At 53.7% G+C, this 20296-nt stretch overlaps 1 protein-coding gene across 1 annotated transcript in view; it reads left to right on the top strand.

Moving 5' to 3' along the window:
- MAP2K3 (mitogen-activated protein kinase kinase 3) overlaps positions 1-19047 on the top strand; it is a 31492-nt gene extending 12445 nt beyond the window's left edge. Inside the window, exons 2-12 of the mRNA XM_019512637.1 lie at positions 933-1002; positions 2565-2613; positions 8292-8405; positions 9323-9442; positions 10467-10583; positions 10873-10924; positions 11740-11867; positions 12474-12551; positions 14957-15096; positions 15505-15550; positions 16325-19047. Of these exons, the coding sequence (XP_019368182.1) occupies positions 933-1002; positions 2565-2613; positions 8292-8405; positions 9323-9442; positions 10467-10583; positions 10873-10924; positions 11740-11867; positions 12474-12551; positions 14957-15096; positions 15505-15550; positions 16325-16408 (998 nt within the window). The 3' untranslated portion in view covers positions 16409-19047. The remainder of the gene's footprint in view (positions 1-932; positions 1003-2564; positions 2614-8291; positions 8406-9322; positions 9443-10466; positions 10584-10872; positions 10925-11739; positions 11868-12473; positions 12552-14956; positions 15097-15504; positions 15551-16324) is intronic.
- The last annotated feature ends 1249 nt before the right edge of the window (positions 19048-20296 follow it).

The following is a 20296-nucleotide window of genomic DNA, read 5'->3' as shown; positions in this document are numbered from 1 at the left end:
CCCCCCCCGCAGCAAGTGCACCCGGGACCTCTTCCCGCTGGAGGTGTGGCTGGGGAGGAGATCGGAGGAGACCTTGTTACCTGGCAGCTCAGAAGCCGGTTTGGTACCAAATCTGTTTGGTACCAAGAGCTGGCTGATTTCATTAAAACTGATCCAATCTTTCTCCCTCTTTTTTAAGATCCCAAAGGATCTTTGGAGCCACACAAGCCAGGTAGGTGCCGGCCAAACAATGGCTGTAAGCGTGTTGAATGTTCAGAGTATCGCGGGCTGTGAATAGCCCGGTCATGCTCAGCTCAGTCAAGACTCTTTGCAGGCCTGGGTTGGGGTCACTGGATTCAGGGGGCAGTCTCTGCTGATGCTTTCTAGTGCTGCATCTCCCTGCTCTGGACACACTTTGCTATGCCCTTGGTGACTTGCATCAGCTTTGAAACCCAAATCTTCATTCTCCCTGCCCTGTTGGGGCTGCTGGGTGTGGAACGGTGCCCTCATGGTCTTCTAGCGTCACTGCTGCCTGTTGTGCACATCTGGTGGTGCCAGGCAGAGGCAAATCAGGCCTCTGGTCTCACCAAATGAATGGGTTGTGTGGTTAAGTCCTTGGAAGCCATCTGAGCTATTGCTCTTGGAGGCTGGGAGAAGCTGAGTAAGGAAGCTAGTTGAAGGGCCAAATGCTCCAGGTCGGTGGTTGTAGCTTTGCCTGTGGGGGCTGATCCTGTTGGAGGTGTCCAGGTTGGGTTGCGTTCCCTGGTTTGGCTCCATTTGCAAAGTACCAAAACTTCCTTTCTGCACAGCTTGGATCCAGCTGTGCCAGTGGGCTTGCAGGCAACTCGGGTGCTCTCATGGTAACTTGGGTAATGCCAGGCAGCCCTGGCAGGAGGAGAGGGGAGAAGTCCCCAAAGTGTTGGTGACTCAGGCGTGTGTTTTTTCTCTTTCAGTGAAAGGCAAGAAGAAGCGGGATCTGAAGATAACATGTGTCCCCATCAAGCAGCCAGTTGTGACCACAACGTAAGTCTCTTTCTGTGCCACTTAGAACTGGTTTTCCACACACTGACTTGCCAGTGTGTGTGGAGCATCTAGGCTGAGGATTCAGGTGTTCCCACCACCCGAGGCCTTTCCAAACTGAGCTTCTTGTCCTTCAAAACATCTTCTGTCAATTTTGTGGCACGCCTGGCCTCTGCGGTGTCTTACCCACGCAGCCAGCAATCCAGCCAGGGTCATGTCTGTTAGGGGGAGAGATGTCATGTGCTGGCCCTGCCTGTCCACAGCATCTTCATCCCAATCTTCAGGACCACAGCTTGTCCAACTGCCTCATTAGAGGACTTTCCAGCTATGGGCTTATGTTGGTGGTCAAGGGAGACCATCCAGCCTATTCACATATACCCTCACCTGGGTCTCCAGGCAATGTATCCATGGCCTTCCTGCCTTCTTCTGCACTTCTCTTGAAAGCAATACCGTTGAGTAATTTAGGCTCCACATCTAGCTTGGTACAGGTCTTTCTAAGTGGTATTTGCACAATGGTAAAGAGGTATCTAAAGGTATTTGCACAAAGGTAGAGAGAAACGCAAAGTGTTTTTCACTTTGCGGTGGAACATCTCCTTGAAGATGTTCCTTGAACTAGAGAACCAGATAGCTAGTTGTACAAGCTACATGTGAGCGGGCGAGAGAGAATAATTAAATTTTAGTGATGAAAATGGATGTTAAAAACTATTTCAACAATCATTAAAGGTGAAGAGTAACCTAGGAGGTAAGGGTGATGCCTCATAAAAAGCCTTTCATCTGACAGTTCCTTGAAGCACGGTGCTGCTAAGATGCAAGGCTCACCTGAGTGTCATAAGCGAGTGATGATGGCTCTGAAGCATCGCTGGGTTGACAAACGGAGGGATTATCTGCTGTCCTCATAGCGGTGTGCTTCATGCTTCTGGGCTGTTGTCTTCTGGGCGAATACAGCTAGCCATGACTAGCAGAGCTAGGACACCGCGGACATTTAATCTCTGTCTCGGTTTCTTTGGTTATCTTGTTTCAGGAGGGTTGATTTTGATCAGATCTCTGGTTTGATGCTTGCTCGCAGTCGACTCCCTGGGTCAGTGAAGCCTCACAGCCAGCAAACGCTTGAGCACATTCGTCACTTTAACCCTCTGAGAGGAGCTACAGCTGTACTTGAGCGCTTGCAGTTAGACCTGACGTTGTGCACTTAAAACTGGCTGCAGCAGGACATGGTGACAGGGGCCAGGTCTCCCCAGCAAACTTCCTGTGCCTGGCAACGGCCCCCTCAAACGCGCTGCGTTCGTTCATGCTGTTGGCCTCCTGATCCTTGTAGCTATACCTGAGATGGTGTAGGCAGACTAATCAGCAGCCAGATGGGTGAACTAGCGCTGTTGATTAGCTCACGGGAAGTGGTTGAGGAGGAAGCCTTGATGGGGCAGCATGTGTTTGAGAACCTGCTGCTGAGCCCTTTAAGTAACTGTGTGGACATGGCTGGTTGACTGGCCCCAAACCCCACTGTTGGGTAATGAAATGCCAGGTGACGGTGTACTCACTCCTGGTTTTCCCTTTTTTCCCCTCTGCAGGCCTCCAAGGAACTTGGACTCCAGAACTTTCATTACTATTGGAGTTAAAGTAAGTTTTTAAATGTCTGTTTCCTCCCCTTGTTCTCCCACATCCTTGTGGGCACCTCCCTGCCACCACCCCTAAGCATCTGTCTCTGCAGTCAGTCTGTCAGCAGCAGACTGGAATTTCAGAGCCGGCGTTGAGCCCATCACTGTACAAACATGCCTTCTCCTTCCTCCTGCCACCGTCTCAAGTGATGTTGCCTTAAAGGCTTGCAAGTTCAGTCGGCAAAGGCCTGCCCCTGTTCTGCACCCGTGACTCAAATGATGATGAGGCAGCGTAGACCCCAAATGGTAGGGCTGGTTGGGGGAGGTATAAATGGGACTGCAGTGTTTATGGAGTTACTCCTGCCCTTTTGGTCATGTGTGAAGTGTTGTGACCAGCCCTGCCTGGCAGCTTGTCACTGTAAAGGCCAGGTGAAGCCTCTTGAGCATCTTGTCTAACTTTTTGCACCATGCACGGTACAGACAAGGCTGCCCTGTTCCTTGTAGGTCATGGAGAGTGTGGTCAGGGGGCTTTGGGGCTGTCCATGCAGCCTTCCTCCTGACCCGAGGTCTGCCCCCTAACCAAATTAGCTCTGCTTGGAGCAGGCCTGAGTGCACACCCTCAGGGAGAGCTGGGCTTGCTCTGGGTGCTGTCAGACACCTTGCTGGGGTGTATGGTACAATGCTGTCCTGCTTCTGTAACCAACTCCCATGGGAGAGGAGAGGAGCAGGGGGTGGAAAGGTCTGGATGTGTCCTGTTCGCCCTTCTTCTCAGCATCCGCTCTCTGCCGCCATGCAAGGCTAGAAGGCCCTATGTTCTGGCCAGGAAAGGGCAGTTCTTCATTTGTGCCGCGAAGAACGGACATGTTTGTTCAATAAAGGCCTCCCCTGTGCAGGGCTGGGCTTGCCATCGTGCTCCCAAACCACAGGCCTCTGCCAGCAGGTCTAACCTGCCTTGCCTGGCAGCATGACAGGCTCCATTTGCCTCTGTCTGTGGGCTGTCTCTGTAGGGCAACCTCAGTCAAGCGGATGGTAAACTGTGGTCTGCTGCAGTGCCCGTGTAGCCCGTCAAAGCTGTGTAAGGGGACGAGTGAACTTTTTGGGTAGCTAAAAGTCAGGGAGCTCCCAGGTCTGTCCCAGCAGTGACCTCAGGCTGAGGTCAAGGGCACAAGCCAGCGCAGTAAATCAGCACGACCTCGGCACCCTCTCGGCCCCGAGCTCACCTCTGCTAACAAGGCTTCCCTTGTGCTGCCCATCTCTGGGGCTGCTTTATTGCAGGCTGCTCTCCGGAGAGGCCGTGCGGGGAGCGGGGACAGGCACATCGCTCCTCCTGCGCAGCCATGCCTTCCTCCCCTCGAATGTGCCACCAGTGACCTAATGAAAAACACCAGCTAGAAATAGTCACCGTCTCTCTTCTTTCACTCTCTTGTTACGGGCTCTCCTGGGGCTGTGTAAGGCCGTTTGCTGTCATGCTAAAAACAGTGGCCTGCCTCCGCGTTGGATCAGAGCTATATCTAGCCGCTTACCTTCCCCCTGAGGCAGGTGGCACGGCCGATAAGATCTGGACCTCCAGTCCTCAGTGCGCGCTGGGGGAGGGAGAAGGGGGAAGCCAGGACTCATGCCGCATGACGGCCTCAGTGGTCATTAGGTAATGTGTGTATTAATAGCTGAGGGAGAGAGGGCCTTTGTAGTAGCCCGCGGTGGTAAGGGGGAAGCAGGCATTGCTTGCTGTGCTGTGCGCATGGCGCTGCTTCCTTCCCCCAGTCTTCTCCCAGCAGTCCCAAGCCAGAGCTGGGCACCTCTGGAGTTATTGAGCTGGTGGGACGTGTGCTGCTCACAGCCTGATTCTGGAGAGAAGTAGCCGGTGATCCCCTTTGATGCAGGTGCACGCTGCTCTGCTTCCCTCTGGGCAGTCGCGCTGGCATCTGAGTCCTGCCAGGCCCCCTGTTCCCTAATGCGTGTGGGTCTGGCGTTGGCTGTCTGCAACAAACTGATCCATGTGCCACCTGCACGTCGGGGTGGAGAAGCAAGGGGCAGTGAGGAGGACAAGGCAGAGAAGCAAAGCGCTGAGGGACCAGTGGTTGTGACCAGAGACCCCAGGCACAAGCTGCTGTAGCATGGCAAGCAATGCAAAGTGGGCTTTGCAGCTCCTGTGCTGAGTCAACCGCAACCTTTCTGGGGGGCAGAGCAGGGTGGAGAGGAATAGTGACCCTGCCCCCGGGCAGGCAGGAACTCGGTGGCAAGCCTTCCCTTCCCTGGGGAGGAGGATCGAGCCTCCCAGGGCATGCTGTGAACCCCCTGGGCTCTCCATGGCATGGGAAGTGCTCGCCTTTTGGGAAAGGGTTAATGCAGATGCCAGAAGAGAACAGTCAACCGGGAGCAGAGCGGCTGCCCAAGGCAGTACAGGGCTTCTGGGAGGCATTGAGAAGAGGTAGCCCCCTCCGGTCACAACTTGCACGTGTCCCCTGTCAGCCTGGCGCTGCCTGGCGACGTCCTTCCCCTCTCCAGGCCCCCCCATTCCCCCCTTCCAGGAAGGGAAGCGGCTGGAGCAGTGCATAGCTGATGGATGAGCTCACACGTGCGGCTCTTCCCCTGCTTCCAGGATTACCAGCTGCCAGAAACATCTGGCTGCAGGGAGCCGTGTTCGGGGCACACCAGATCAGCCTACGGCATGTGCGGCCTCTGCACAGCCCAGCGGCCAACTCGGAGGGATCTCTGTGTGGCCTGTGCCCACTCTGCTCTGTTTTGAAATAGGCAGCGCTGTTTCCCCTCCACCCTGGGCACAGCCTGTAGGCATTGTCTCGGAGGCAGAGTCCCTCCTTGTGCAGTAAAGGCTCGTCCCCTCCTTTTCTGGCCTTGCTTTGACTCTGAGGTATTTTCTTCCCTTGAGACCAAAGCAGAAGGCAAAGCCAGTTGCTATTGTGCACTCCAAAGAAAGGCTGCAGGTCTTGGGGGGCGCATGCCAGGCTTACTTGGCTCAGAGGGAGAGGTGGACTGCAGTGCCGTGTCAAAGTGGGGCTTGCAAAACAACCTTCAGCTTGTGGGGCAGGAAGGATGATCGATCTCATGGGTGGAGCAGTCAACTCTGAACCCAAAGGCCTGGACTGCTAATGGGATGTGGGTCAAGTCTGTGGCCCATTTGTAAAGTGAGGATTTTATTTCTCTACCTCCAGGGACGATTGCAAGGATTGGTATCTGCTTGTGATCGTGGAGTGCTCGCTCTGCTTTGATGAGGCTGTAGGAATATTTAGACAGGCGGGAAGTAGCACAGCCTGCATCTCTCCAGGCACCTGCGATGATCCAGCCCGACAGTTCCCAGACTATGCTGATAGTTCACCTAGTCTGTTATCTAATGCGTCCAGCTAGGACCAGGAGCAGTGACTTCAGGGGAAGGAGCAAAAATGCTGTAGTCTCTCTCCTGCTAGGACAACCTGCCCCAGGGAAGCTTGTGTTTTCTCTCAAGCTGGTTAGGAGCTGCCTGGGCCCAGAAACACGAGTCTGCATCCCTTCCAAAACTCTTGCTTTGTGTATTCTTTACCGGCATAACCCTGCCTGCTCTGCTGATCCACGTAAACACCCAGTCCTCCTTTAATTCTGGACACAACCCACCTAGTTTTCCAGTTGCCCATAGTCTTCCAGGGCAGACCAGATGAGAACGTAAGGGAACTTCACCGCAAGACGACAGCATTTAAGGCTGGAGAGTAGCGGTTGACTCTCAAATTCATTCATGGAGCTGGCAACACATGCGCTTTTGGTCGATGCCTAGTGATACTTCTGCCTCTTTTGGCACTTAACAGTTTTTAAAGGGGTGGAAGGTGGGAGATCTCTCCGCTCTGTATGCTGTAGCCATCCTATTGACAAAGGTCTATTGAACGAGCTTGGCTGGAGTCTGGAGAGTCTGTGAAGCAGCACGGAGCCGGGGCAGGTGGGCAGGGATACTGTAGTTCCTTAGTTCCCAGGATTGGTGGGGGTTACATGGGGGTCACAGCTGCACACCAGGGTAATGTATGGCTTCCCCTCTGCTTCCTTTGAAACTGGAATTCATTGTGGGGCGGGAGCTGTGCTAACCTCCCTATTCAGGTCCCAACATCTCTCCCTGCGTTGGGCGAAAAAGGGTTAAAACCCGGGATGCTTGTTCAGCTCCCGTGGAAATATCCTTGTGTCAGCCCTACCGAGAAGCAGAGAGGGGGGAACTTAGGATGGGCTGTCATGCGCTGCTGCAGCGATGCTTTATCATGGCTCGTGGGATAACATCCTTGTCTCTGAATGGAAATGGAAGCGAGTCCTTTGGAGTACAGCTGCTGGGCCATCAGGGTGGGCAGCAGCCAGAAATATCTTTCCCACTTCCAAGTGGTTCCCTTATGTAGTTCTGGTGAAACATGCAGTAACTGGGCTCTGCAAAGCTAGGAGAACATGCACCTGGGCCTGGACCACTGCTAGCTGCATGCAGCACGGTCCTTGCTGGGTTGAAGATGGCTGCAGAGTGCATTCAAAGCAGAATAAAGTGCTGGGGTGTCTTTTAATGCCCTTTCATGAACTTGAGAAGCCAGGCAGGGGAATTTGTGTCCTTTGCGGAGGTGCTCAGGACAGGAGGGGAGTGCATTGCCATGGGTGGAGTTGAGGGTTTGTGTAACCCAGCCCATGGTGGTTTTGCCCAAGTTGCTCTGCAAAGGAAGTGACGTAGCAGTGTATAATGCTGATTGTAGGCTTCAGAGAACCTGAAACGCAGTGTCACATGCTGCACTTGCAGCTAAGTGTCCCTGGGAAAGCATCCCTGACTAATCAAAGCCCATATACTCCCTGTCCAACGTGAGAGCCTGACCCAGTCCATGCCAGCTACGTGGCTTTACCGAAGCAGGTTCTAGCTACTGCAGGGAAGAGGTCAGCGCTGCATTGATGGTAGTTAGATTCAATTGTGCCTTTGGTTGGATGTCGGGAGTTGGTGGTCATATTTTTGTTTCTTTTCCTTGACTTTGGACATAGCCGTCCTCACCAGGGTCTGGCTGGGATCGGGGTCTCTGGTGCCTTGGGTTGAGACTGCAGTTCCCACCACCAAACTGGGACTTGTCATGCATGGGATCTGGCATGCTGCAATGCTCAGCTGTACATAACGGGTCGAAACGGGATGCTGCCGGGTTTCTGGATCGGGTTTCTGTGACATCCCACAGTGCAGAATGGGCCAATGGAAGCTTGAAATTTCCCCCTTACCCCGCAGAAAAATTTGGGGGGGCGGCAACCGGAAATGGGCTAGTCTACATTTCTGGCAGGACACCATTGTGGCTTCCTCCTGACCTTGCCTGTGGTAAAGGAAATCCTTCTGGGTGACAATATACACAGCTCAATGGTAGGAAAGGCTCAAGCTGGGGCCTCCAGCACCTGAATTGCAGGCCTGTGCCGCTCAGAGCAAAGGAAGAACCGTGCTAGCAGTGAAGAAGTAGCAGGTTGCTGTTGTCTTGGGGGCCAGCTCTGGAGGGAGCTGTGATAGGGATGATCCTGCCTCCGACAGGGGGTTGGACTCGCATGTTCTCTTGATCCCTTCCAGCCCTATATCTCAGTGACTCTGTCCCATGAGTACGCGGCCGTTCTGTTGAGGCAGATGTTTGGCTCTTCAGGTCCTTGAAGGTGTCCATTTCCCTGTGTGGTCCCTTGGCCCTGAGGTCTCAGTGCCCATTTCAAGTGGCACCTTCTCTTCTCCCCTCCCAGAACTTCGAAGTGGAAGCCGATGATTTGGTGACGATTTCAGAGCTGGGCCGTGGGGCCTACGGTGTGGTGGAGAAAGTACGGCACGCACAGAGCGGCACCATCATGGCTGTGAAGGTGAGACCTGCTCGCGGTCCTGGTCGTGCTCACCTGGGGTGGGTGTCGAGTTCCCCAGTCCGGCTCCTGTTGGCATTGAAAATATCCTGGCAGCTCCCGTGGGTGTTGGGTTGGACCCCCTGTCTCCAGGGGAAGAGCTCTGTGTTGAACCTTGCTGAGCTGTGTGCATGGGACCAGGATACTGGTACTGCAGGGGGAATGTAAGAGCAGATCCTGCCTTCTCCGAAGGAACAGCGCACTGACTCCTGCAGTGGGAGAGAGAGGAGTAGACATGGAAAGCCTGGCTCCTTTGCTGAGCAGCCTGTTGTACTGCTCTGCAGGCCCTCGGCTCCCCAAGTGACTGCTCAGATTGCCAGCCCACTCCCTCACCTACCACGCAGCTAAAGCATCGCGTGACCACAATGGAGACCACATCCTTCATTTGCTCTCCTGAGCTACTTCATGGATCCCTAGCGCACTTGCTGCAAGTCCAGCCCCTGGCCAGTATTAGCAACTGGTACTGGTGCAGAACCAGGACATGGGACTGTGAGCAGGTCATTTCACCCTGCTGGCTTCTGCAGCAGAGGTCACTCCCTTATGAGCTCCTGAGCCAGTTCTCCGAGGCAAAGTTCAGTTTTCGAGCAAACAACAAAGCCTTCCATCTTCTCCCAAATGCAAGGAGGGGAGCCCCCTTTCTGCTTTGGCCTCAGCCCAGTAAGCTCTTCCCTTCACAGCTTGCTTTCTCTTCTGGGAGCTTTTAAAGCGCACTGGGTTTCTTTAACAGGGCTGACTGCCCTTTCTTAAGGGGACAGGCCACCCTGTTACAGGGACATTCAAAGTTCCCCAGGCCTTTTATAGAAGGTCATGTTGCTGCCACCACTAAGATGGCCCACGGGGGTCAAAAGGCTTTAACTTTTGCCAAATGACTTTTCTCCCAGAGAATCCGGGCAACTGTGAACACTCAGGAGCAGAAGAGGTTACTGATGGACTTGGATATCTCCATGAGGACAGTAGACTGTTTCTATACGGTCACCTTCTACGGAGCCCTCTTCCGAGAGGTAACAGGACTGGGGATTGAGCTGGTGCTGTGTATGGCAGGGGATCGGTCTTCACTAGGGCTTAAATTAATTAACTCTCCAGAAGGGGTACTAGGCCCCATCACTTACACCCCTTTAGTGCCAAGGAGAGTGGCAGCCTCTTTCCCACTTCTGTGCTGGCCCAAAATGCGTTGCATTGAGGGGATACTTTCCACTGCCTGCTCTGGTCTTTGGAGCAGACAGAAGCCATCGCTTGGTATTTGCAATAGTGTCTAAACACAGCTGGGGCCGGATGTTTTCAGTCCTGCTTGGCACGTGCCATACACAGGATGGAAAGAGGCCTGATGGGCCATCTGTGTGAACAGGCAGCTTTTTTTCCAGACAGTCCGAAAAAGGGTCTGTTCCACCCCTCATGCATTACCACCACAAATCTCATTGCAAACCCAGAAGCACCCTGCAGTGCGTCACCCGTGAAAACTGAGGTGGAAAGGGCATTGCCAGTGCCCTGCTACTGCAATGGCAGAGAAGTAACTAGTTAATACATACTCAGAGGACCCCAGAGGAGTCCCTTCCCCTCCTCTCAGCCTTTGCCCATCTGCCCCGAGAGACCCTTCCTGACCCCAAGTCTGGCAGTTGGTTTGATGCTGAGCAGGAGAACAAGATCCTTCTGTTGGGTACCTGAGAGGCCTCCAAAATAGCAGCAGGCACACCCCAGTCAGAAGTCTGACCGCTGGCTTTGCCCAGTGTCTGGTCTTCATGGGAAGGTCCCCAGAAGCCTATAAAGCAGTTATGGGGGAGGAATTCCTCTGTCCCTCTGTAGGTGACCAGCAGAAGCCCTGGAGCCAGGTGCCTCTTACACAGAGATGATCACCTCTCAGCCCCAGTGTGGAGCCTGTAAAACACGATGCTCCAGTACTGAATGCAGTCTTGCTTCCTAGGTTTGCCCACATCAAAAGGGTGGGGTTCACCCCCTGCCCCCAGTAGGTCTTGGGATGCATCTGGGGAACTCCTCCTCTAACACGTGAACTGTTTCATTTGTGGTCAGGGCGATGTGTGGATCTGCATGGAGCTGATGGACACCTCTCTGGATAAGTTCTATAAGAAAGTGCTGGAGAAGAAGAAGACAATCCCCGAAGACATCCTGGGGAAGATGGCCGTGTCGGTGAGTGGCTGGCTTCCGAGTTGAGAATGCCCTATACTCGGTACAAGTCCCCCACCCTCGCTCTGGTTCTAGAAGCACACCCTTTCCTGGGGTTTGGGAGCTGGATTGCAACTGCTAAGCACTGTGGCATATGCAAGTCACGTGGTGGAGCCGTGGTGCCCTGAACTTTAAGGCCCAGGACACATGTCTGTTCTTAGCCCTGTGGGGGCTCGTGGCCATGTGGTGTGAAAGGCCAGGCTTTCAAGACTTCTGCGCATCTAACTTGTTCTCTGTCTCCTCTCATCACCAGATTGTGCGTGCGCTGGAACATTTGCACAGTAAACTGTCAGTGATTCACAGAGGTATGTGGTGCTGGGGGGCAGCTGCATGGCCTTTTCCCTTTAACCTTTCTCCTAAGGGCACAATTGGCTAAGCTGGCTCCCCTGGCAGAAGGTTTCTGGGGCCTCTGCCGGCTCCTATCCTGAGCAGGGCTGGTACCGGGAAATTGTTCCTTACAACTTGCTGGATGATTCCTGTTCTTTCCTCCTTCCCAGCTTGAATTTAACAATTGCAATCTGAAAAGTGTGCATTTCCACATGCATCGCTGGCTCTCGCCACCTTGCACCCTACAGGATAGGTTGCTGTTTGAAGGAGAGCCCCCAGACTTCCTTGTAGACTTAATGGGGATTTAGGCTGGGTGAGACTGGAAGGTTGCACTTTGGGTGAATTTTGGGGATAGAGAATTGGGAAGTCAAGGCTGATTGTCTTTCTGGCTCTGCTAGGGCCTTCTGGGGTAGCTCTGGGCCCACATCTCCGAATGTGCCTGTTACCTACTGGAATCAATAGGAGTTAGGCACTTAAATACCTTTGGAAGATTCAGGCATCCACTCGCCTTCCTGAATCTGAAGGTATTGATCTGCCTAATGAGGCAGGGGATGCTTAGCTCATTGGCCCAAGCGTGCTGCTGTCTTTGAGGCCAGAGAAGGGCAAAGTCCCTCAAACATGAGACGAACGTGGTATTGATGTACAGAACCAGTGGGCTTTTGTCTGCTTAGTCCCCATACCCTTCAGTCAGTGACTCTGCCCAGCTTTGTCCTCTTAGCTCCTTAACCCACTCCTGGCATGCTTTATTCATAGAGGACTTAACTGGTTTGCTCTGTCTCCCCAATCCCGCCAGACGTGAAGCCGTCCAACGTGCTCATCAACAAGGAAGGACATGTGAAAATGTGCGACTTTGGCATCAGCGGCTACTTGGTGGACTCGGTGGCTAAGACCATGGATGCAGGCTGCAAACCCTACATGGCTGTAAGTGGGCTCTTGCACGGACGGGCCTGTCACCTTGAATCAGATGATTGTAAGGGCTGTGGTTCCTCTCTTGCTTCTGACTGAAGTAGGGACAGAAGAGGGCAGTTTAGAAGCTACCTCCCCACCCCTTCCCCTTCGCTTGCCCTGAGGTGGAACCCATCCACGGGGCACAGACTGCTGCGTGGATAGATAGTGCCTAGCACAATAAAAGCAACTGTAATGATAGTGGGAGTAACAGTGGGATGGAAGGAAGGGTGGATTTGCCCCTTATAGACCAACTGAAGCAAAGATGTGTAGCATAAGCTTGTGTAAGCAGTGGGCTTGCTTCATTAGGAGCTGTCACATAGCCATGACAATTGCAGTGGGAGCTCAATTGTCAGTCAGGACAGAAAAGGAGATGAATGTGGGTAATGCCAAACACGATGTGGCTTTCATCGATCCCATTTGGTGTGACGTGCCCTATTTTTAATGCACTGAAACCCCTGCTTCACTGCCGTTCCTGCAGCTTGGGTTTTGTAGCCCAGCACGTGCACTGGATATGTGTATGTGGCTCGTGCACCGGGGAATCCAGACCAAGTTGCATTAACATCCGTCTTTTCATTGCAGCCAGAGAGAATAAACCCCGAGCTGAACCAGAAGGGCTACAACGTGAAGTCGGACGTCTGGAGTCTCGGAATCACGATGGTAATTCTGACTTGGCTTTCGGCTGTTCCAGCATTTGGCTGCTGCCGTGAGTTTTTTGCGGGAGGCAGCTTGTGACTGGGGAAGGAGGAGAGAACTGGGACAGCATGTGAATTGGTGTGGAGAAGCAGGCTTTGAAACCCTGGCCTCAGTCCCTTGCACTGCTATGCAGGCTACTTCGCTGGCCAAGTGCCCGTGTAGGTTGCTGGCATACATCTGTACTTGCTATAGAGCTAAAGCATAATGACGCTGCAGCAGAGACGGGAATGTGGGTCTGCACCCACATTGTGGTGGAAGCCGGAGGGCAGACCTCACTTGCTGAACTCCAAGCTGGGCACACTCAGTGCTCTCCATTATTTTGGCAAACAGCGTCACTCGGGATCGTGAGCCCCAAAGGGTTGATTTGCAAGCAATGTTGGGTGCAGAAAGGGCTTGCTGGAGAGGGTGTTGGTGCTGCTTGTAGGAGCCAGGAGTCAGTGCAGCATTTAAATCCCCTTCCACACTGCAGTATCCAGTGTACGTGAAGGAGGCACAATCCTTGAGCGCGGTGCCCAAGCGCCAGGCTTCTCACTTGCACATCTGTACATGCAGTGCCCACACCTGCCCTGCTGCTGGCCTGTGTGTTTGCAATGGCTTCTGGGAACACTTGGGCAAGCTCTGTTCCATAGAGAATATCAACAGGAGGCTCGAGTGCCTCTAAAGCAGGATAGCGCAAGGGGGGAACAAAGCATTGTGGGATGCTCCAGTGCCAGAAAGCTGGGAGGAAGGAGGACAAGCCAAAGCTTGGGTGTGCTGTGTGCCTCACTGATTATAGAAATTTTGGCTGTGAACCAAGCTTGGCCTCTAGCAGGGGGAAATGCTGCTGGCTTCCATGAGTACTAACAGTTAAACCATGTGCTGTGTGGATGCACAGAAGGTTTCAAGCCAAGTGTGCCCTGAGCTGTTCACTGATCCAGTTCAAAGCTGAGACTGCTCAGAGCAGCTCATTATCTACTGCCGTTGCAATGAGCGGCCAAACTCCTGGCGTCCGGGGGTGAAGGAGATCCCGGCGTCTGGCTCGGAGAAGTTAATGTCTGGGAAAGGTTTTTTCCCTTTCTGAGTCTGAAGCTCTGAGTGGGTGGAGAGGATCTCACTGAGGAATAACCTTCCCCTCCTCCAAGCTCATAACCGCACCATCCATTGGGATTCAGCTTCCCAGTGCCACGGGTGTGTGTTGTGATTGTTCTCTCTCCTGGCTGGACTTGTCCAAAAAAATCTGCCTGGCCCACACTTCCTGTTGGACTCTGCGTCTAGAGCAGGAATGTAGCGGAGCTGATTGGCCATCTGTGCCCCGGCCTGGAAATGTCATCAGGCTTCAGTTTTTCCTCCCGAGACACAGGAAGCCCTGTGATGGGAGATTGTGTGAACGAGGAAATTTTGCAAGTTTGTCTAGAAGCTGGACGCGAGGCCTGGCTGAAATGCTGCCAGCTTGCAGCTGAGCACAACCCCAGCCTGGCTGACGCTGGCTAATGTCTTCTTTCTGGGCTGACTTCCTGCTCTTATAACCTAGCAGGGCTGGAGGATTTCAAGTTGGCATGTTTTCAGGGTGGTTGGGATGGCACCAATCCAGCAGGGATTTGCCCTGTAAGGCTGTAAAGCAGTGTTGTCCTGCATGGGCTGCTGCTAACACAAAGGTAGCCTGCTCCCTGCAGCATTGGTCTGGGGAAATCCTGTGCTGATGGATTCTCTTCTACCAGCTTTCATATTTCATAGGCTTTGGAGGCTTCCTGTGAAGCCCAGGAGCAAACTGGGAATTCTGAAAATCACCCAGATGCTGCTTTGAGAAATACACGGATTAATAATGGAAGAACACTGGCAGAGAGAATCAAAACTGCCTATTTTCCCCAGGGAGTGTAAGATACTGTATTCCTTGTGTAGAAAATAATACATGGACCTCTTGTTTTTTGGTAAGAGGAATAAACAAAAAAGGTGTCCCCTTTTAACCAAACTGTTCAGAATCAGTTTCCTCATTTAGGACACACCCTCTTAATTTTCAGTTACTAATTTGAGTGGGGAAAGGAGAGAATAAATATGGTATATTAAGCTTCCTCTGAATATTTTTGTTTTGTTGAGAAACAGCCCCCCACTGAAACTCCATGAAACGTCTTAGTCTTTGGTTTCATTGCAGTGATAATTTGGGAAATGAGAGCAACACAAAGTCGTTGTGCAGGAAAAGATTTGTTGTAGTCAGAATTCATGGGATGTTCAGGTGGAAACTGGCCAAAAGCTCTTGGTATCAGTGCCTGCCTTGTGGCCATGTCCCCGAAGCTCGGCGGCGCTACTGCAGAGCATCCTGAGGCCATGGGCCTGCTGTCCAGGCATTAAGCCTGAGGCACGAGGTCCTGATGGCAGCTTTTTCTCCTGTGTAGATTGAGTTGGCCATCCTCCGCTTCCCCTACGAGTCCTGGGGCACCCCCTTCCAGCAGCTCAAGCAAGTGGTAGAGGAGCCCTCACCCCAGCTGCCTGCAGATCGCTTCTCGAGGGACTTTGTGGACTTTACAGCACAGTGGTGAGTGTCTGCTCTGGCACCTGCCTGCTTTCTGTCTGTGCACTGAGGTCCTATCCCACCGATTCAAGGATGGGACTTGACATGCTGTGTCCGTCATATGGGCTGGTACCACGCCCTGTTATCCTCCATCTTGGGAATGGCTTGATGTACAAGTGAAGGGAGGTTGGTTTTAATGGTGAAGCTAACAGGAAGCTTTCCAGCCTTCCTGGCTGTCCAGTGCTGCAGGTGAGGTCCGTTGACTTGGCTAATTGGTTTCTAAAGCCAAGGAGTGATGCAAACTGATATTTGCCCCCCTAGAAAGAAGGCATTGGTGACTAGGGGTGTCCCAGTCCTTTCCTGCCTGAGATTCCTCTTCAGCAAAGATGAAGCCAGGGCATCATGGGGTTTCTTTCTTTTTTTTTGTTCCAGCTTACGGAAGAACCCGGCAGAACGGATGAACTATTTAGAACTTATGGTGAGTCTGGGGTGGTGCGTGTAGATTTTGCAGAGTCTTGATCAGTAGCTGAAGCTAAGAGGCTGGTCTGTACGTCCCGGACCAGTGGGACAGCATTGCTCATGACTCGCCCTGGCCTCTGGGGTGGGATGGACGTGTAACATTTTGAAACCTTTTGGGTGGACTAAGGAAGGTGGAAAGGGATGGAGGTTCAACAGGCCCATGAGTGCCTGCCAGCCTGGTCCATCTGGGTTGGAAGACTTTCAGGTGTTTCCCTCATCCCCTCCACTTCTGGCTGGTGGAGAATCACCATCTCTGCATCACTGCCTGACCCACATGCCATGGATTGAACCGGGCATCCTGAGGGCCGCCCTAGAGCATGAGCTAGGATGGTTTGAGGCCCTCAGCTTGGACTTCAAGAGAGTGGTGCTCCCGGCTGGCTGGCATGGAGGGGCACCTGTAACGCATGCTTACCTGTTACACTGGCTTTGATTGTCCAGCTGGGTTGAGTCCTCATTGGTATTTCATGGCTCGGTCCTGAGATCTTGCGTGTCCTTGGAAAACAGAATTCACCGCGGCTGAAATAAATCCGAGCCCCCTTGGACAGAGCACGTGCCCCTGTATGTGCTGTCCAAGGGGATCAGTGCCCCAGGTCTGGGCTTTCCTGTTGCTTCTGGGCAGGAGTTTGGTTGTGGGGAAAGCCTTGCAGGGGCCTTTCTTCCGCGGTGCATCAGTGTCCATTGGGAGGGCCGCTTTCAGCCTCATTGCTGACTCCTGCCCTGTTCTCTTTCGCAGGGGCACCCCTTCTTCACCTTGCACGACACCAAAGAGGTTGACATGGCCTCCTTCGTGACAGAGATCCTCGGGGAAGACTCCTAACTGCTGAGCTTCACGGCCATGGCCAGCCCCTCACGCCTGCGGCTTGGCCTCCCTGCCGGAGAGAGACTAAGGACTTGTGTCCACGGTGGTTTGCTCAAAGTGTGTCTCCCCTGCCTGGTGAACCCGCTAGCGGCCTGGCTTTTATCCCACTCCTCTGAGGCCGCTGCAGGAAGAGCCTGGGAACTTCACACACCCAGAAGTCGGCGCGGCAGTGACCGTCACCCAGGGCAGAGCGGGCTCCGCCATTCCCCGGCTGGTGTGTGGGGGGTCCAGGTGAAGGATTCCCAAGGCCAGGGGAAGGGCAGGCAAGTTGCAGTGCCCTCCCCTCCCCCAGCACCACCATGCTGGCGGCTTGGAATAGCTTCGTGTCTCCCCGTCTTACGCTGCAAGGGCCAAGAGGTTCTTCCTGGAGTCTCCAGACCCCTGTCCCTGCCCCCGGTTCAGGGCTTGCTCCCTGGAAGCCCCTTGTTGCTCTGCTTTCCCTGCAGCCCTGTCACAGGACCACCCCTGGGAGTCTGGCGGGGGTTGTCTGGAGAGCTGCACGGCTGCCTCTTGTGGGAGGGGGTGGCAGTTTCAGCCCCCGTCTTCACAAGCCAGTGCTCCCAGGCAGCCCCATGCATGGGGACCCCTTCCTACCCAGAGTCCTGTGGGGTAGGCCTCCCCCCAACCCCGCTGCTGGGGTAGGGCTCACTAGACTGTCGAAGTGATCTCTGGGAAGCAGGTTCAAACCATGCCCCTCCTTGGCCTGAGCTGTTGCCACTGCACCCTCGCCAGGTGGCTGCACATTCCCCCGTGACCCTAGCCCTACACGCGTGCACAGGTCATGCCCCCGTCTCCACCGAGCCGTGCCCGCAGCCCGGGGGAGAGGAGGCGGCTCTGTTCTGTGCACGCACCCCCCTGCCCCTGCACCCCAAACACCGAGTAGATGTCGACGCTGCGCTTGGTGCCCGTTGGCCATCAGTGAGTCTGGGCACTGAACGGGTTCCCCCTAGGGACCCTTCTCCCAACCCCAGGGCTCAATGAAAGGCATCGGGCACCATGGTTCTTGCTTGCTCCCCAGCCGCTGTTCTGTGCCAAGCTCACACCACCCGTTCAGCGTTCACCAAAAAAAGAAAAGCTCTCTCAAACCAGCACCTTGCCCAGGGGCTGCCGACTGTTGTACATTTTTTCTGTCTATATATAATGGACTTTGTAACCCAATTCCTCGCTGGGATGAACAAGCTCTCCATGAACCCCTTCCTTTACAAGAGGACGAGGGCACGGGGGGTTCCTCCTGGTCTAACAAATCCACTGTGAAAACCTGAGGACACCCCTCCTTGCTTCCCAGCCTGGGAGGTCTATGTCCGCCCGGGGAGTCAGAGGGGTTTCTACCATCTGCTGTAGCTGCTCTCCCAATGAACGCGCTGGAGGTGGATTTTGTTATTTTAATTCGGAATGAGTTTTCAGAGTGATTCCCTCCCCACCTTTCTAATATATATTTGTGTGTCCATATGTGTGTGTGCGTGTGTGTGTGTACATATATACATAGATATATTTTTAAATCAGTGATGAACGCAGACGGACAGGTCTGTGGCCAGCCAGGTGGGTGGGATGATGGCTGCTGACTTCTGGGTTTCAGGTCTGTTGGGGGAGGGGGTCACACACAGACATCTGGGCCCAGATCCTTCTTTCTGTAGAAATGCAGCTGTTTTGGAACCAAAGCTTTTAGAAAAGCCGTGTTGGGGCCTGGGGCATAGGAGGCCTGGGCGTAGGGGCGGATCCACGGACGTGTGCTCTGCTCCTCGCAAGAACCCCAGCTCGAGGCCCCCTGCACTACTGGGGCACCAAGTCCAAGCATCCCATCTGTTTCTCTGCACCACCAAGTTTCCCTGCACCACCTCAACTAGTTCTTCTGACTGGAGATGGATGCGGCCTGTTTTTCTCCATGTCTCATCCCAGTCCCTGGCTTGGATTCACCTGCTGTAACGAAGGCAAAGTATGAAAGCAGCTAGTCCCTTCAACCACTCCCTCCTCCCGCCTGCTCTGCAAGCTGCCTGAGGCAGGTCGTGGGGACGGTGCGCTGTACAGTTGTCCTTTATCTTTGTGCTTGCTTCGGATTGTTTTAGTTTGACTTGGAGCTTTATTCTTCCCCCGCGCTGGGGCTTGGTTATTTTTTTAATTGCATGGGATTTGTGGCTGGCTTTCATCCCCCTGGGGGAAAGCCCTGGGTCTAGAGTCTGGATGGAGTCCTGAAACCCCTTCTCCTGGTCATGCGGTTCGGGGAAAGAGAGGACTCCTGCCTTGCATACCTGGGCATCGTGTCTAGGGCACGGCTTTCATGCCTCGGTGGTGTGCGTCTTCCCACACAGGGAGACGGATCTCACCCTAGCTTTGCTTCAGTTGACTGCAACTTCATCCTCCCCACAAGTCTCCTTGCCCTCTCCTCTCCAAAGCTTCCCCCCCTCTTTTTTGGTTCTGTTCTGTTCCTTCCCCTCCAGGGGTTTTTCGGGTGAACTCCAAGTACCTGTTTGGGACCCAGCTGATCTCTGAGGGGGGAGAGGGCAGTGCCTTGGGAGAAGGCCCTCTCGCCTTCTGTGGATGAGCACGGTCTGTAACAACGAGATGAATCATCGTTCTCAATAAATCATGCCCTCACACCAGCTTTGCGCTGCTTCTTTTTTCCCCTCCCTTTAAAAAATCCCTGCCTTTCCAGCTTCCCCTGCTCTAGCTTTATCTTGAACGTTGCGTCATGGAAGCAAAGTGCTTGAATCAGTCAGCTTCCCTTGTGAGATGCTGTTCAGACATACACCAAAGGGTAGGTCCCATTCTCCCCCCGCCAACCGGAGATGGCAACCATCTTAATTGTTATATATGTGAAGCTGCTGGCACGTAGAACAAATGCCTGGCCTGTGAATCATATGCAACTACTTTCCTCTGTCAGATGATGCGGCCCAGAGGACAGAGAATTGGCCTGGGCTCGGAGCTGACTTCTTTCTCCTGGACTTGCTTAAGGCCACCCATTGTGCTGTGCCTCTGTTTTCCCAGCTGCAAAATGGGGTGATGACACCAGCTGCCTTTAAGGGGCAGAGCTGAGTCCTAACGTACGCCTAGACTGCAGCGGTCTGGTCCCAGAAGCATGGGCTACTGAACCCTGCTTCATGACTAGGTGGTTTCCAGTGCCCAGGCCCGTTGGCATAGAACAGATACCCAAGTACTTGTTACACTGCAGGATGGTGAACTATGATGGGAAAGAGAAGAGATTAAGTGCGAAGGGTGCCAGGGAGACAGAGCAGCCCTGTCCCAATGCTGGGACTTTCATTGCTAATGATTTGCGTTGTGACAGTCCTGTGCCTTCCCTGTGCTAGGCTCTGTATGAGAAACACAGCTCACCTGTGAGTTGTCACCCAGGGGCAAAGGCCTGTGTGGGTCTGCAGCTGCTCTCACACCCGTTAATGCTTGCCCTGATGTGTCCAAACGGGACTTTCCTGTCCATCCCCATCCCCTAGAGACTGAAGGCTGAGCCTGCTCCATGCACTCAGGGACGGGAATTGGAGGGAGATGGGCATGTCTCAGCCAGCAGGGTCCAGTCTTATTCAGCAAGGCCAAGATTGTGGGAGGAAACCCTCGCTCCTGTGGTTGTGTTTGTGAGAGTGAGCGCCTCTCCGCTGGATGACAGATTAGCAGTGCATCGAGCTCAATAAGGCAGTGTTCGCTGATCAGGCCAGGATCCTGAAAAGCAGCTAGAGGTGAAGTCACCAGCACATCTGGGAAAGGCAGAAACCACTGGGGCTGTGCCCCAGGCCAGCTGTGAGCCAGCCCTGTTTTACTGTCACATACCCCCACCATCTCGGGGTGATCTGCCACCTCCACTTTCTAGCCAGGCTGTGTGGCAGGTGCAGAGATCCCACC

This window comes from Gavialis gangeticus, unplaced genomic scaffold, assembly GCF_001723915.1.
Source record: "Gavialis gangeticus isolate Ggan-Ray unplaced genomic scaffold, GavGan_comp1, whole genome shotgun sequence".
In the NCBI taxonomy this organism is placed as follows: domain Eukaryota; kingdom Metazoa; phylum Chordata; order Crocodylia; family Gavialidae; genus Gavialis; species Gavialis gangeticus.
This window is presented reverse-complemented; position numbering and strand designations above follow the sequence as displayed.